Raw genomic sequence first — 16,724 nt, 5'->3', positions numbered from 1 at the left:
CAGTAAAAGTGAAAAAAAGGAACCTTCACCCATTCCCAGGACCTGTCCTGTGTACCAAGTCCACACGTGAGAGCAACCTCCAATTGTTTGACTACAGAAATCATTGTAGCTGATGAATTTGAGTTCAAGTTTCAATCCCATCACTTCAGAAAGGGAATCTTCAAGCAAGCCATGCCTGCAAAGAAATTAGAGACTGATCTTATGCTCATTTTCACTCATAAAAGTTATCTTTGCTTACTTTAAATATTTGTATTTTGGCTAATAATGTTACCAATTATTACTTAAGTAACTTTCAGCAATAGTATAATAAACAAACTTTATCAAAATGAAAACTGGGATAGTGGTTATTATAGATGTTGAACAATTAAATTAAAAAGTGGCCTACATAAAAGATTATAAACTTACTAGTTCATGAGCAACTTTGAAGAAACGTTTGGTATGTGATCGTGACAGATATGATGTGAGGTCTTATTGATACCAGAGACTGGGTTGCTAAATATTTGCAATCTTTGAGGAATATTTCCATTTTAACCATCTTTGAACTTGATACCTTTCTTAAAAAAAAAACTGGGTGTGTATGTTGTTTGTTATAAAATATAAGATTTAAATGCAACTCATTCCCAAGTTCTTTTTTAAAAAAAAAAGTGGCCAAGAAATTCCAAACTGTAGCCATTAGCGATGACACATCAACAATTGCAGCCAGTTTCTCCACAACCATCATCGCGGCAAAAACGATTTTCTTTGGACCTTGCCTAACTAAGACCTTACACCTTTTCTTCCGGAGTTTAATCTTTGGCTGAAATGTGATGTGAGGTGAGGATATGTGTTCGTAAGTGTTTAGATGCAATCTAGCCACATCCTGCCCTGGGAGAAACATGCTGTCTTGTTGGTAATTTAATACTATTCAATGATACGTAGTACTAAAGTAGCTTTGACACAGAGTTCAGAGGGGTACTATGCTAGGGGCAAACTTAAAGTTTATTTATTGTGCTCACTAAGGGGCAAGGACTGGAAAGATCTGGCAAAAAAAAATCCCAGCAATATTGCATCCAGAGCCTCCAAGAACTACATCAATTTTCCGAAAGGTCTGCCAGATGCAAATATAAACCACTACTGATTTGCTGCCATTTTGAGTCTGTCTCAACAGGACAGTAGCACAATAATCTCTTCCTCCCTTTAAATTACGGTACATTACTTTAGTGAGGCCAGTGGCAGACCCAGCTTCCCTCAGATCAGTAGAAAATCTTAAAAAGCAATTATCCCAGAGAAACAGCCATTATGGGCTGTCTTCTTCAGTTCTGAAGAAGTCACAGAGTCAGAACATTAAGTCTGCTTCTCTCTCTATAGATTCTGCCAGAACTGCTGAGTTTCTTCAGCATTCTCTGTATTTGTAAGCAAACAGATGTTGCCTAGCATTCTTTCTGGCTGTGTATAAGCTGAATCATCAGCTTAAAGTCATAGTGTAATATAGCATGTAAGCAGACCGTTGGTCCAACTCATCCATGCTGATCAGGTTTCATAATTAAACTACTCCCATTTGCCTGTGCTTGGCCTATATCCCTCTAAATATTTCCTGTTCATGTACTTGTCTAAATGCCTCTCAAATGTTGTAACTATATCTGCATTCCAGATATACACCACCCTCAGTGTGCAAAGGCCACTCCTCAGGCTCCTTTTAAATCTTTCCCTCTCATTTTAAACCTATGCCCTCTAGTTTTGAACTCCCCTATCCTAGGTAAAGGATCTTTGCTATTCGTCTTATCCATGCCCCTCGAGATTGTATATCTCTATAAGGTCACCCCTCAATCTCCGACACTCCAGGGAAAGGTCCCAGCCTCTCCTTGTTCAGAGAACACACTTTACACTTTTTGATTGGCAACCTCACTAGACATCCGGGAAATACCACGGACAGCAACAAAAAAAGGGTATTGTCACATGCAAAAAACAGTTCACGGATCAGCATCGATGCTGTGGAATTAGCCTTGGAGTTTAATTGGGCAGTTCACAGTGCCCGCTTTGGCAATTCAGTAACATGCAGAAGTTACTGAGCAGACATTTGGCTGAGCTAGGCTTTGACTATTTTATATCGTATAGAAAACAAAAGGTCCAGTTGCTGTTTTTCCTAAGCATGACTGAACAAATGTGCGACTATCTACAGGGTCCTAAGGACTCTGTTATTCTTGCTGTCACATTCTCTGAGCTCCAGTCCTTAATCAGCTCCCCCTCGTCATTAGCTTGGGGCAGTAATGCATTCTGACAATAGCACATTGGCAGCTTAACCTGGGAGCAAACCCCCAACTGAGCTGTCTGTGTGGATGTCTGATTAGCTGGGTAGCCCAGTGGGTCCCCCTCCGGGCTGTCTCCACAGATGCCTGATTAGGTTGGTAGCTCCCTTGAGCGACCCCTGTGGATTTGCCCCTGCAGATACTGAATGAAAATTGGTTTGTGTTACTGGCCTGAGTGACTGATCCCTATAGGGGTCCCCAAACCGGTTCATGCACAGGACAGTCAAAAGTCCATACTGTGAACTTGGAATGACCCCAAATGTTGGCTTCCTTTGCAGGTTCAACCAAAGGGCAGCCACAGTTTGTTACATAGATGCGATACTCTGTCGCCGGGTAAAAACAAGCAGATCAAACAAACCAGCTATTTTAGTCCGACAGTAACATCACCAGTTGTAAGAAAGAGAATAGAACATCCTACTTAAGTGAAGAAGTGCCTTTTCAAACGGTTGTAAATAAATGCTCAGCAAAGTGGAATTAAACAAGTAAAATAGAGTTCGCAGCAACCTTTTGCCATGTAGATTATAGTTCAAGTTGCTATTCCCACCATTAAAGAGTAAATGAAATTCTTGTGATCAAATCTGACACATTGAAGGCTAAGTTTTGTGACATTGGTACAAATATGGAGAGCAGCTTTCTATTCATATGGAACTTTAGACTACATTATATCCCATAACATTTCCTGAGATAAATAAGCTCAAATATTTTCGACTGTATTAATGGGGATGTTTAAAACCAGGCAAAAATACCTTCCTCCAAGGTGTACTTCTTGCATCTTGCCTGTCCACCAATCTCTCTCATCAGACAAGAGTCACTTTCAGAACGTACTCTAGATTAATTTTCAGAGGACAAATTCAGAGGACTAGCTGCTGGCATTCACAATTTTTGGGGGTTTCTGGAAACTCAGTTTATTTTGCTGTAGTGATTTATAGAGGTTTAAACACCACAGCAGTGCCATTAATTCCCAATGCACGGGGCTCATGTTGCATTTATTAAATGTTTATGTAGTCACTGTGCGCTATGAATAAAACCAAAGTTTACTTAAGATGCCAATGGCTGCTTGAGACCATGTACCTAGAGTCAGTGGCAGCACAACAGCATTGAAGCAACTTTTTAAAGTGGCCAATAGATGGAAGCTGCATTCCTTAGTTTTAATATTTCTTAAGAACAGTAAGATCGCAGGTCAAACAGCAAGTGAAAGATTAGTATCCTGGGTGTAGCCTTTAATAAAGAATGAATCACACTCCAAATGGTAACATCTTTGTAGATCAGATGCTTACTGACTTGCTGCAAATTTGTAGAATGCCTGTATTTGATCAGATTTCGATCATGTGTGCTGTTTAGTTTTGCAATTTCTTTGCCAGATTACTTGAACAGTGTGTTGGTTTCCCTCCTACATTAGAAAACTATTTTTCTCCTACATTATATCTACAAAACCTCTGAATGGCAACAACTTATTATTTTTATACTGCGATTAAATTAATGTCCTAAGGCAGTTCAGAGGGGTAATATGAAGTATGATAATGAGCAACAAAAATGGATGTCAAATAACCAAAAGCTTGGTTAAGAAGGCAGGGAAAACCATTTTTTTCCCAGAACACAGACACTTGCACAATTTTGCGATTCAATTAAAATCTGATCAAGTCCTATTAGTACTCATTAACAGACAGCAAAATATTATTAATATAATGATCCCTCCTACAATAACTTTCATGATAAAACAATGTGATTATGAATCTCCAGTAAAAAAAATCCTCTCAACCAGCTCTGGATAGCTTGATCACAGGAATATAAAAGCAACGTGTAAACTCCAACTAGTAGGACCTCATCCACCCAGAAGACCTCATGCAAAAACCATATCTGGCCCAACACCCAGCAGGTTGTAAATTATAACCAGCACTGAAATTACCTTGGGAAAATTAACAGGTGTACGAAGCATAAACGTTACAGGTCAGAATTAGTAGAATCAGATCAAAACATTTACCATTATTAAACATTTGTTGTGCTAATTCTGAATAATATTATTCCATCTTTGTATAAATGTACTGAATTAGTCATGTTACAAAAGTTTGGACAAATAATTTACAAACAGGGATAAATTTCCAACTGACCTTTCCATGCACTGTAGTACAAACAGGGTGCTGTAAATTATTTTGGATGCAACCTAAAACCATTTAAAATGGAACATCTGCAGATCTCTGCATAAAACTGCAGCTGCTGGCTCATCACACAAACACAGTAAGACAGCCTTACTTAACACTTTACAGTGCTTGGAGAGTCACCCCTAATTTATAAAAATGGCCAGTCACATCACAGTTTTGACCACTTATTGCAATACAACTTCAAAATTATAGGTGAAGTTAACACTGATTGTATTCAGAATAAAATTGCATGAAGAAATATTGCTGCTTCTTCTCAAGAGTTCGTAAATCAACATCCACGCTTTATAGATTGCAGTACAATAAGATGAGACCCACTATTACCACAGTTGTTATAATTTGTTAAATGTGACTGACAAAGATGCAACTTAAAATAACTTCTTTGTCAACGAAAACTGAAAAGTTCATCTTTATACATTCCTCTAGTTTATTCTCTTTCATATGAACCATAATAAGAAAAATATTTGAAGTGCAGGCTTGAGAAGAATTTCTCTCTGGTGACTATATTTAGGATCAAAGTACTGTTTAAACCAAAAAGATAGACTGTGTAGCAAAAGGACAAGTGCAGAGCCAGCTGATGTGAACTTTCTTTCAACCTCAGCTGCTTGCCAAGATAAATATGTTGAACTGCTCTCAATGGGTTAGACTGAAACGGAGAGAGTTCGCCTAGTGGAGCTCTGCGACAAAATGGAAAAGCAATTATTTTTTTATATGAACTAGAACTGCCACATTATTCCAATATGTTCTCAACAAAACCAAAAAGACAAACACAGATAATACTCATAAAGCGCTCTGGTTCCAGGTCATGCTCTGCAATTAATAAGACTAGTAAAACAATTTCTTTTATTCACTTTAGTGGATATGAAAAGCCTTTGCAAAATGAAACAGGCACACATTTTTTTTAATCCTACTACATCTACATTGATGAGAACTGTAACTGAGGTAAACTACACCTCATTTTTAAATTTTTGTTATCTGATTTTTTAATTTATATTTTGATACATTTCTCTTCTGCATGCAATGTACCATAATTCCCTGACTGGTGGCAGCATTGATCGAAAAATTTGAATGTGGTTTGTGCCAATAGTCTCCCCCTAACTTGGACCCTTCCCTCTGGCCTGTTGATTGTGATCATTGCATTGAGAACTGCTAGCATGATATTGCTTACCTAAATTTCCCGCTCAATTTACTCATTTGGACTATATTCTCTCAGGTCTAAGCCCGACACGGTTATCAAACCAAGGGATAGCAGATTCGCCTGACAAATTGACCTCTGCCTTAGAAGGGTTGAATACCAACACTCTGACACTTTCTCCTAGCTCAACATGGACCATGAATACCAAGTAATTGTTTTCAGAGTTGTCACTGGTCTCATTTCCTCCGGTAATCTGCCACTGCCACCCTCAACTTGGAGTTTCCCAACCAAGATCTATAAGCAGCACTATCCTAGCAGACCTATGGATTCACCAAGTTCTGGTCCTGGTGAATGGATTTCTTTCTATGCTGACTCTTTCTCCCTTTGCCCAAGCTCTCCCCATCAATCTTTATGACTCTTTTGATGCCCCAGTCAGTGGAAAAGTTTCCAGTTCCCTGGTCCTTACCATCTTCTCTTCTCCATGGACATCCCATCACTGAACACCTCTGCTCAAATGCCTGCAACTTTTCCCCTCACTTCACCTCTTCCCTTCCCTCAAAGAACCAGAATAGGGTGCTACTTGCCCTCACCATTCATCCAACCAGCCTCTGTATTAAACAGATCATTTTCTACCATTTCTGTATTTCCAGCAAGGTGCCACTACTAAATATAGCATCTCCTAGCTGCCTATTTCAGCATTCTGAAGGGAGTGTTCCCTCTGTAAAACCCTGATCTATTCCTCAGTCACCTTACTACTACATTTCCTTCTCATGGTGCCCATGGTTTAAACAAAACTTTTATTTCCTCTCTCCTTAATGATGAAGGCCCCAAACACATTTTCCAGGTGAAGCAGCCATGTCTTTTCTTTGTTTCACAGAAACAGTACAGTAAATTATGGAACAGCGCCTCATCTTTCAATATGGAACTTCGCAGCTTGTTGGACTTAACTGAGTTCCTCAATTTTAGGCCATACATTCTGCCGAGAGTTTATTTTCTTTTCTTTATTTGCTTTGATACTTTTCCTCAGAAAGCAGCACAGTCGCTCTAGGCATTTCTCATTTCTTTTCTTATACCATTCCTTTGGTACTGTAAGAATAACTCTTCTGTCATAGAGTTTATTAGACTAATATTTGGAATGAGTGGATTGCCTTATCAGGAAAGGCTAAACAGGCTAAGCCTGTGTCCTCTGGAGTTTAGAACAGTCTAAAGTGACTTAATTAAAACATACAAGATCCTGAGAGGACTTGACCTGGTGGATGGTGGAAGAATATTTGCGAGAATCTAGAACTAGGTGATAGTTTAAAACTAAGTGGTTGCACATTTAACACAGATGAAGAAATAGTTTTTCTCACAGAGGGTTAAATGTCTTTGGAATTTCCTTCCTCAAAATGCATTGGATGCAGAAGCCTTATATATTTTTAAGGCAGAGCCAGATAGATACTTCATTATCAAGAAGATGAAAGATTATGGGAGTATGCAGGAATGTTGAACTGATGTTAAAATCACATCAGGACCAGGTGACTTACTCTTGCTCTTTGTTTGTATGTCATTCAATCTGTTGCTTGACCTGAGTACTTCGGGAATTTTCTATTTTTATTTCAGATTGCTAGCATCTGCAATATCCTGTTTTTCAATTTATACCATTGCTATTTGATACTGCGGCACTTAAATCTTGCCCCTTGTGTTTATTGTTTATAAACCAGGTCAAGTTGTGGACTCCTGCCTGAAACGTCAATTTTCCTAATCCTCGGATGCTGCCTGACCTGATGTGCTTTTCTAGCACCACTCTAATCTTGACTCTGATCTCCAGCTTCTGCAGTCCTCACTTTTGCCAAGTTGGGGATTATTCTATTTAACCTCTTTCATATATGCTTTGCATTGTTATCTATCCTACCTAGGTTTCTCTCAAATTTTCTCTCATGTCTGCCCCAAACTTATCTCACAACAACTATGAGACCCACTTTTTGGTCCTTTGGTTTAATTCCCATTAAGCTCTGGAGCACTGATCTTCCCTTTGCTCACTTTGAAAGGTATCATTATTAATAGTTCCTGGAGGGCTGTTACAATCTTTTTAAAACAACAAAATCCATGATTCCTCTGCACCCTTTCATCTCTCAAGTCTATAAATATGCTGTTATCATTTCAGTTCAAATCTCTCTTGTCTGCAATTCTATATTTTGAGTGCCTTTAATTAGATTTATGTTCTTCACTGTGATGTAACACCTGTAATTTAAATATTTTCTAATATCATTTATTTTTAGATTTTTGAATTTTGAACTAATGGCATGACAGTTTTCTGTGCATCTATAAGGGTTTAGAAATGAGATTGTAAGTATTCAAATAGTCATGGCAATTTATTTTAAAACACTTTATTAGTGTCTTCCTTGAAAGTAATGGGGATTTGTTTACATTGGGAGAACAGACAAGTCCATTGGGTTTTCATATATAAGATTCTGGAATTGTTTATTTTTGGACTTAGGGGTAGCACCTATAACTTGGGGCAGTTTGCAGAAGTCTTAACTGAAATTGGATGTGTAAAACAATTGCTCCTGCAAAAGGGAGATAATTTGCAGACAGTTAAGGAAGAGGTTACCTCAGTGTAAGCAGTATATTTTAAGTTTCAGACTTGAAAGCCTAATGGGGTGACCTGAAGCCGAGGAAGTCTCAGCTCAGTTACATGAAGAATCTAGGAAGAGACTATCAGATTTTCAAGACTGGTTATTGAAGCCTCAGTTAAACTGAACCACAGAAAGAGAAGGAAATTCTCTATAGTCTGAGCACGATAAATGGTTTTTATTGGGTTTAATATGATTGTATTTTACTGTGTGTTTTGCAATATTTAAATATGTCACATGCAAACAGTTTGGTTTTATTCAATTTTATCTTCATTTCTTTTGCGTAATAAATTTGTTTTATTGTTAAAAGCTAATCTGCAGCATTGCCTGTGTTCCAGTGAAAGACCACCTTGTTAAAATCAAGAATGAACAAAATATGGTCTAATCAAGCCAGATTTCAGTTTGGTATCTGACCTGTCCAGTAATAACATCAGCTGGGATCATAACTATGGGCTCTTAGCAAGTTTTTGAATCTTTATGTTTTGAATCAAAGGAATAAACAAAGAAATGAAGACACTGGAACAAATACTAATTGAAGGCATGCACAGAGGTTACAAACCAGTCACATTATACAGAATTGGATTAAAGAGTGACTTGGAATATGGAAAAGGCTGTGATCGAGTATTTAAACAAATTCTGATACAAGGAATTGACTTTATTTTGGGAAACAACTGGCAGGTTCAAGGATTTTGGCTTCACCAAAGGTGGGAACCACCAGTGGCAATGGAAGAAACAAATATTACAACAGCAATATCCTATGTGATTGTGCGCTGACACGCAGGCTTACAAAATATACAGGAAGAAAAAGAGTCTACAAAATAGGAACATGATTTGGAAATTCAGCTTTCGGATACAATTTTAAAAGTTTAACAAAAAAGGAGGAAGGTGAAAAGAAGGTGGCTGAACTGTTTAGTTCATTGTCTTCAATTGAAATGCAACAAACTGATTTGGAATTGAAAAAGTTATACCAAACAGCCTACTGAGTGACTGAATCTGAAACAGTACCTGAATACTATTATTTGAAATACAAAACTTTAATGAGGAAATGGCGACCATCCCAAATACCAGCTGATGAGGGAACAGCAGTGGTCCAACAGTTGGTAGTCCCACCCAGGTATCATGTTGAACTTTTATGAGCGGTTCACAAAATTCCAATGTCAGATCACTTCGATATTAGGAAAACACTGGCTAAAATATTAAAACATTTTATTGGCCAGAATTACTTAAAAAGATATAGTCAAATCTTGCCCTACATGTCAGGTAGTGGAGTAAACCCCAATCCTCAAATAAATCTGCATGTTGAAATTTAATACCAGCTTTTGAAAAAATGTTTAACAAGGTCTTCAATAAATTTAAATACCTAAAACCAGGAACAGAAACCAGTATCTTTTAATAATTATGGAGGTTTCCACAAGATTTCCTGAAGAAGTTTGTTAGGAAAAATGACAGCAAAACTGCAAGTAGAAAAGTTATTTTACAAGATTTAGATCAACTAAAGGAATAAAATCAGATCAAGGCTCGAATGTTACATCCCAAATATTCAAAGCAATGAAAAATCGTTTCGGAATGAAATAATTTACCTCTTCAGCTTACCAATGGAAAGTTGACATCAATCTTAGAAGACCATGATTAATGCTTATTGACAAGACTGTCCTAATGATTGAGAGAAAGGAATTCCTTTTGTTACTACTTGCTATGTAATGAGTCCACAGTATTTAGTCCTTTGAACTAAATATAGGCAAGAGATGAGAGGACTACTTAAATTAATTGAAGTGAAATTCATAAACCAAAACTCAAAAACTATGCTATCAATCTATTTTTCAACTTACATACAGTCATAGAGATGTAGAGCATGGAAACAGACCCTTCGGTCCAATTCGTCCATACCAACCAAATACGCTAATTTAATCTAGTCCCACTTGGCCCATATTCCTCTAAACCCTTCTTATTCATATTCCCATTCTTATGCTTTTTAAATGTTGTAATTGTATCAACATCCGCCACTTCTTCTAGCAGCTCATTCCAAATACACACCTTCCTCTCTGTGAACAAGTTGCCCTTTAGGTCACTTTTATATCTTTCCCCTCTTACCTTCAAATCTATGCCATCTACTCCCTCACCCAAGGAAAAAGACTTTGTCTATTTACCCTATCCATACCCATGATTTTATAAACCTCTATAAAGTCTTCCCTTTGCCTCTGACACTCCAGGGAAAATAGCCCCAATCTATTCAGCCTCTCCATACAGCTCAAACCATTCAACCCTGGCAGCATCCTTAAAAGGGCTCAGAAAAGATTTATAAGTTTCACAACATCCTTCCTAAAGCAGGGAGACCAGAATTGCACACAGTATTCCAATAAAGGCCGAGCCAACGTCCTGTACAGCCACAACATGATCTCCCAATTCCTATACACAATGTACTGACCAATAAAGACAAGCAAACCAAACGCCTTCTTCACTATCCTATCTACCTGAGACACAACTTCCAAGGAACTATAAACCTGCACTCCAAAATCTCTTTGTTCTGAAACATAAGTCAGCAACAAAGTAGAAAAAACTCATTTTTATGGGTCACAATCCTTAGATTTTCTTAGAAATATTTGGGGACAACTACTCATGATTTCCTCATGGAGTCTAATTATCCAAATATATAATCTGAAAATTGTTGATGCACTTAGAAAAGAAAATGTTATTGTAGCTGTTTTATGAATAGCCCATACAAAGGACACAAGTGATGTGGTGCCCATATATTTAGGTAAAATGTTGCTGTTGTATATCTCACTGTAAGTTTAATGTCAACATGTTACAGTTGTCATTGTGACACAAAAGTGGTTTTAAGATAATTTTTTTATCTATGAAAGTTGCATTTTCATTCTTTTCTGGGGGCAGGTGTGATGTAGGATGTGTGGTTCCACACTTTTTAATTATTAATTTTTTCGATTTTTGAATTTTGAACTAGTGAAAGGTGTTTTCTGCGTGCCTGAAGGGATTAATGGTTTACTGGTAAATATTTCTGAAGCCGTGGTGATTTCTTTTAAATCACAATAGTAGAGAGAACTTCCGGGAGATTAATAGGGATTTGTTTACATTGGAAGTGCTTAGGAGGGAACAAAGCAAACAGCGCAGTGCATTAGGTTTTCAGATAGAAGATTCTAGAGTTGTTTTTTTTGGGCTTAGGAGATATACCCACAGCTTATATAAAAAAGATTTTAGCTTCAGTTTGGGGCAGTTTGCAAAAATCTTGCCTGAAGATCAATGTGTAAACAGTTGCTTCCAAGAAAGGGAAGTAGTTTTAGGAATATTAAGAATGAGGTTACCTCAGCGGAAGGCATTTAGTTTAAAAGTTCCAGACTAGAGGTGTTTGGTTAAAATCCTGAAGGGATTATGAGAAGCTAAGAAAGTCTAAATTTAGGATGACACTAGGAAGAGGCCACCAGATTTTCAAGACTGGGAATTGAAACTGTGGCTCAACAGATGTGAAAGAGAAAGAAATACTCTCTAATAGGAGTACTGTAAAGTAGTGTTGTTGGGGTTAATGGGATTGCATTTTACCTTCAATTTGTATTATAAATTAATTGTTTGGTTTATTCGATTTTATCACAAGTTCACAAGATAAAGGGGCAGAATTAGGCTATTGGCTCATTGAATCTGCACTGTCATTCGATCATGACTGATACGCTCCTCACCCCCATTTTCCTGCCTTCTTCGCATAACCCTTCACCCATTATCATTTAAAACTCTAACTCCTCCTTACATTTACTCACTGTCCCAGCATTCACCGCACTTTACAGGAGCGAATCCCACAAAATTACAATCCTTTGGGGTGGGGGGGGGGGTGGGGGGATTTTGGGAGAAGTAATTTCTCCTCAACTCTATTTTAAATTTATTAATCCCTTATCCTAAGACTGTGATCTCTCGTCCTAGAATGCCCCACTAGAGGAAGCATCCTCTCCATGTCTATTTTATCCATACCTTATATCATCTTAAATAACTCAATTTGATCTCCCCTCGTTCTTCTAAATTCCAGAGAGTGTAGGCCTAAACTGTTCAATCTCTCTTCATATGACAAGCCCCTCTCATCTCTGGGATCAATCTAGTGAACCTCTTCTGAACTACCTCCAATGCCACTGCATCTTTCCTCAAAAAAGGGATCCAAAACTGTGCATAATACTTCAGATGGGGTCTCACCAATGCCTTGTATAGTCGCAACAATACTTACTTACCTTTATATTCTATTCAATTAGCTATAAAAGCCAACATTCCCTTCACTTTCTCTATTATCTGCTGTACCTGCATGCTAGTTTTCTATGACCCATGAATAATGACACCCAGATCTCTCTGCACCGGAGGATCCCAAGGTCTCCCCCAATTTAGATCATAGGCTGCCTTCCCATTTTTCTGACCAAAATGCATGACCGCTCATTTATCCATGTTAAACCCCGTCTGCCACATTTTGGTCCACTCTCCTAAACTATCTACATCCATTTGTAAGGTTCTTATTTTCTCATTGCAATTTATCATCCCACTATCTTTGTGTCATCTGCAAATTTGGCTATATGGCCTTCTATCCCTTTATCCAAATCGTTAATGTAGATTGTAAATAGCTGGGGTCCAGAGACTGTACCCTGTGGCACCCCACTAGTTTATCTTCATGTCTTTTGCACAATAAACTTGTTTTATTGTTAAATCTGAATCTGTAGCATTGTGTGTTTGTGTTTTAGTGAAAGACCACCTTGATACACTCAAAAGAAAAACATCTATCAAATCAGATTTCAATTCTATTTGTTCAGTAATAACATCAGCTGGGATCATAACAATCATACTACCAAAATTACCTTAACCAACCATAAATGACATGCTCTAGTGAATGGGACTTTATTCTTCTATGTCCTCTTTTACCTCTGCCCATACCTCTGAGCTGTTGTTTAATTCAATGGGATACATTAATTTGTTTCATTTATTAATTATATGATGAAAACCAGAGCAACTACCGTAGTCACTTTCTCTCCCCCAGCCTTTACATTACCAACAGATTAAGTAGTAAAGTTTGTTCCCCATCTCAACTGTAATAAAATCTTGTTTATAGGTTTTGTTCTTCATCAAATTCCTTAGTTTAATACAGTGAAATGTTACAATAGTAATGACACTAAACATTGCCCTAAACTATTTTCCTTTCAAACTCTTTCACTTGAGAGCAGAAACTGAAACTCCAAATTTCATCAGGGTATTAATCTGGAATAATAGTAGGCCATGGCTCACGTGCACAACCCTCCATGTCCAGTGCCTAACATTTACTCTGATTCTACAGAGCTTTGCACCTTTGTCCCAAACATGAACTTGTATTCACATTTTATTTACTCACTGAATTGGACAATATCGAACCATTTTCTATATAAACAATCATTCACTAGTTACGGTCTAGAAACATAGCAAGGCTACTCCATACCATGATTGATACTAGCCCATAGAGAGCATTGAGATTTAGGTTTAGAAACAAGAAAACTGTCCTTACTACTATATAAATAACAACAATGGCCTCAACTCCATCTTACCTCCTCCTGGCAGCCCTCAAATTAAGGTGCAACTTATATGCTGGTATTTATAGCAATTGTGAAATAAAGAAATAGACAAGGAAGAATTTTACATTCCGAATTAAAAGATTTCTTAATTATAGCTATTGCTGTTCCTACAGCTCCCACTTGTTTGACTTCCCAGATTCAGTTAACAGCCAATCATTTCCTGTTAACAGCCAATGACACAAAGTATTTACTGCTGCAGTTCTGTGTGGAGATAACCAAATCCCCCATGGAAAAGGAATACAAGAATATGACTCACAATATTCTTACAGTTTCCAGTTCTAGGAAGAGCTTTCATGTGTAAAATTAAGTGGTCTTTCCTCATTACATATACAGATGGAACTAATTGGTTTTTATAGCACTTTGCTTACTTTTAAATGTTCTTGTTGCAGACTTCTCTTGCAATTCTTTGTGATAGAAAGTTGCAAACAAGGTCAAGAATGCAAATGAAATTTAATTACCAGAAAATTGGAATCGTCACAAGTTGGGCACACATACCTGTGCATCTGATTCTTTGATTCATGTTTCCACTGAGCAGAGTTGAAGGTCTCAAGTAGAATTTAATGAACTTATTTGTCTACCGATGTTAGTACGCAATTTTAAAAGATCAGTATTCATGAAGAACTTCACACTGTGTCAAACTGAAATACATTTAATATGTTACGTCTGGCTGGTTCCATTCCTCTAATGACAGGCTTGTAATCACTTTAGTGTAGTCCAGCTCAAAATGCTTGCGTCATGAACAACTCTTGGTTGGAAAGGCAAATACATAAATATACTGGCTGGGCATTTTTATTGATAAATAATATGAACATGGAGTCATAACATCATCCACAATCTCATGATGGTCAAAAAACGTCTCAGTGAATTGTTTTTTGATACATAGTTGCAGTTGCAATGTCAAGTGAACTTAGCACAATTATTTGTGAAAATAAAACACCCACTATAATTGTGAATTTTACATGTAATTTTAGTAACATTGATGATCCCACTGATTTTCCAACTTTAAGATTTTCAGTACTAAGGCATCAACATATTACAGGCTAAATCAAACTTATAACTCAGGATGCTGATCACTTGCTCAAAGATTTCCATTTAAAAGAAAAATTCTTAGGAAATAGATGGATAAAAATCTCCACATATGAACAGCAACCTAATGAAAAATCATCAAACAGCATGATTATGGTTGTGTACAATACCTTAGCAGCTGAATTGGAGACACCATGTGTGACATTTCGTATCAAGCCTCCAACATTTCCATATTTGATCAGCCCGGAGACACCTTCCGAAACATCATTCAGAAGTCCCATGGGATTACCCAAAAAATCTACCGAGCCTAGGATTCGAGTTGCTTGACTCATCAACTCCTGAGGATAAAGACACATTTTACTGCCTTTCAAGTGGACTTGTTTAAAAAAAACATTCTGGTGAAGTGGGCATTCCTTTATAGGCCAAATTTGAGAAGATGACTGTATACCTAAATGGTTGTTGAGACTATTTAAAAGACCAATTAATGGTCATAGTTCATGGGATTACTGCCTGATAGAGGCCAGGCTGGGCAAGTTTTTGTTCTCATCGTAGTGTACGTCATCAGTTGTATTTTTCTGACAATTAAACAGCTTTCTGGTGACTTCTTCTTTAGGTACAAGCTTCTTATTTCCAGGTTTTAAAAAAATTTAAATTCTCTGGATTGGCTGTCTAGGGACAATATCATTACGCTATGGTTCCCATTCAACTGACAGAAATGTTCGAACAGAACTATGACTTGGTAAACAATTTAGATTAGGGTCAAATGGGAAAAAGAGCACAAATGATGTAGGCACTTTTTATACTCAATTATTTTCAGATACTTCCTTCATAATGGTAATTTTGATGTTCCATTAGCATCGGGCACCTGAGGAGCCCACCAAAGGATAATCAACATGGCTTTGTGCATGGGAAATCATGTCTCACAAACTTGATTGAGGTTTTTGAAGAAGTAACAAAGAGGATTGATGAGGGCAGAGCAGTAGATGTGATCTATATGGACTTCAGTAAGGTGTTCGACAAGGTTCCCCATGGGAGACTGATTAGCAAGGTTAGATCTCATGGAATAAAGGGAAAGCTAGCCACTTGGATACAGAACTGGCTCAAAGGTGGTGGTGAAGGGTTGTTTTCAGACTGGAGGCCTGTGACCAGTGGAGTGCCACAAGGATCAGTGCTGGGTCCTCTACTTTTGTTATTTACATAAATGATTTGGATGCGAGCATAAGAGGTACAGTTAATAAGTTTGCAGATGACACCAAAATTGGAGGTGTAGTGGCTAGCGAAGAGGGTAACCTCAGATTACAACAGGATCTGGACCAGATGGGCAAATGGGCTGAGAAGTGGCAGATGGAGTTTAATTCAGATAAATGCGAGGTGCTGCATTTTGGGAAAGCAAATCTTAGCAGGACTTATACACTTAATGGTAAGGTCCAAGAGAGTGTTACTGAACAAAGAGAACTTGGAATGCAGGTTCATATCTCCTTGAAAGTGGAGTCGCAGGTAGATTGGATAGTGAAGAAGACGTTTGGTATGCTTTCCTTTATTGGTCAGAGTATTGAGTACAGGAGTTGGGAGGTCATGTTGCGGCTGTACAGGACATTGGTTAGGCCACTGTTGGAATATTGCATGCAATTCTGTTCTCCTTCCTATCGGAAAGATGTTGTGAAACTTGAAAGGGTTCAGAAAATATTTACAAGGATGTTGCCAGGTTGGAGCATTTGAGCTATAGGGAAAGGCTGAACAGGCTGGGGCTGTTTTCCATGGATCTTTGGAGGCTGAGGGGTGACCTTATAGAGGTTTACAAAATTATGAGGGGCATGGATAGGATAAATGGACAAAGTCTTTTTCCTGGGGTCAGGGAGTCCAGAACTAGAGGGCATAGGTTTAGGGTGAGAGGGGAAAGATATAAAAGAGACCCAAGGGGCAACTTT

At 37.8% G+C, this 16,724-nt stretch overlaps 1 protein-coding gene across 5 annotated transcripts in view; it reads right to left on the bottom strand.

The window, feature by feature from the left end:
* The window catches only part of vps13d (vacuolar protein sorting 13 homolog D), a 297,670-nt gene that overhangs the window by 61,222 nt on the left and 219,724 nt on the right, over positions 1–16,724 (bottom strand). For all 5 annotated transcript variants that reach the window (XM_043675640.1, XM_043675641.1, XM_043675643.1 and 2 more), the window contains one exon: positions 14,967–15,134. In XM_043675640.1, coding sequence (XP_043531575.1) covers positions 14,967–15,134 — 168 coding nt within the window. The remainder of the gene's footprint in view (positions 1–14,966; positions 15,135–16,724) is intronic.

Source organism: Chiloscyllium plagiosum, chromosome 34, assembly GCF_004010195.1.
Source record: "Chiloscyllium plagiosum isolate BGI_BamShark_2017 chromosome 34, ASM401019v2, whole genome shotgun sequence".
Lineage (NCBI taxonomy): Eukaryota > Metazoa > Chordata > Chondrichthyes > Orectolobiformes > Hemiscylliidae > Chiloscyllium > Chiloscyllium plagiosum.
This window is presented reverse-complemented; position numbering and strand designations above follow the sequence as displayed.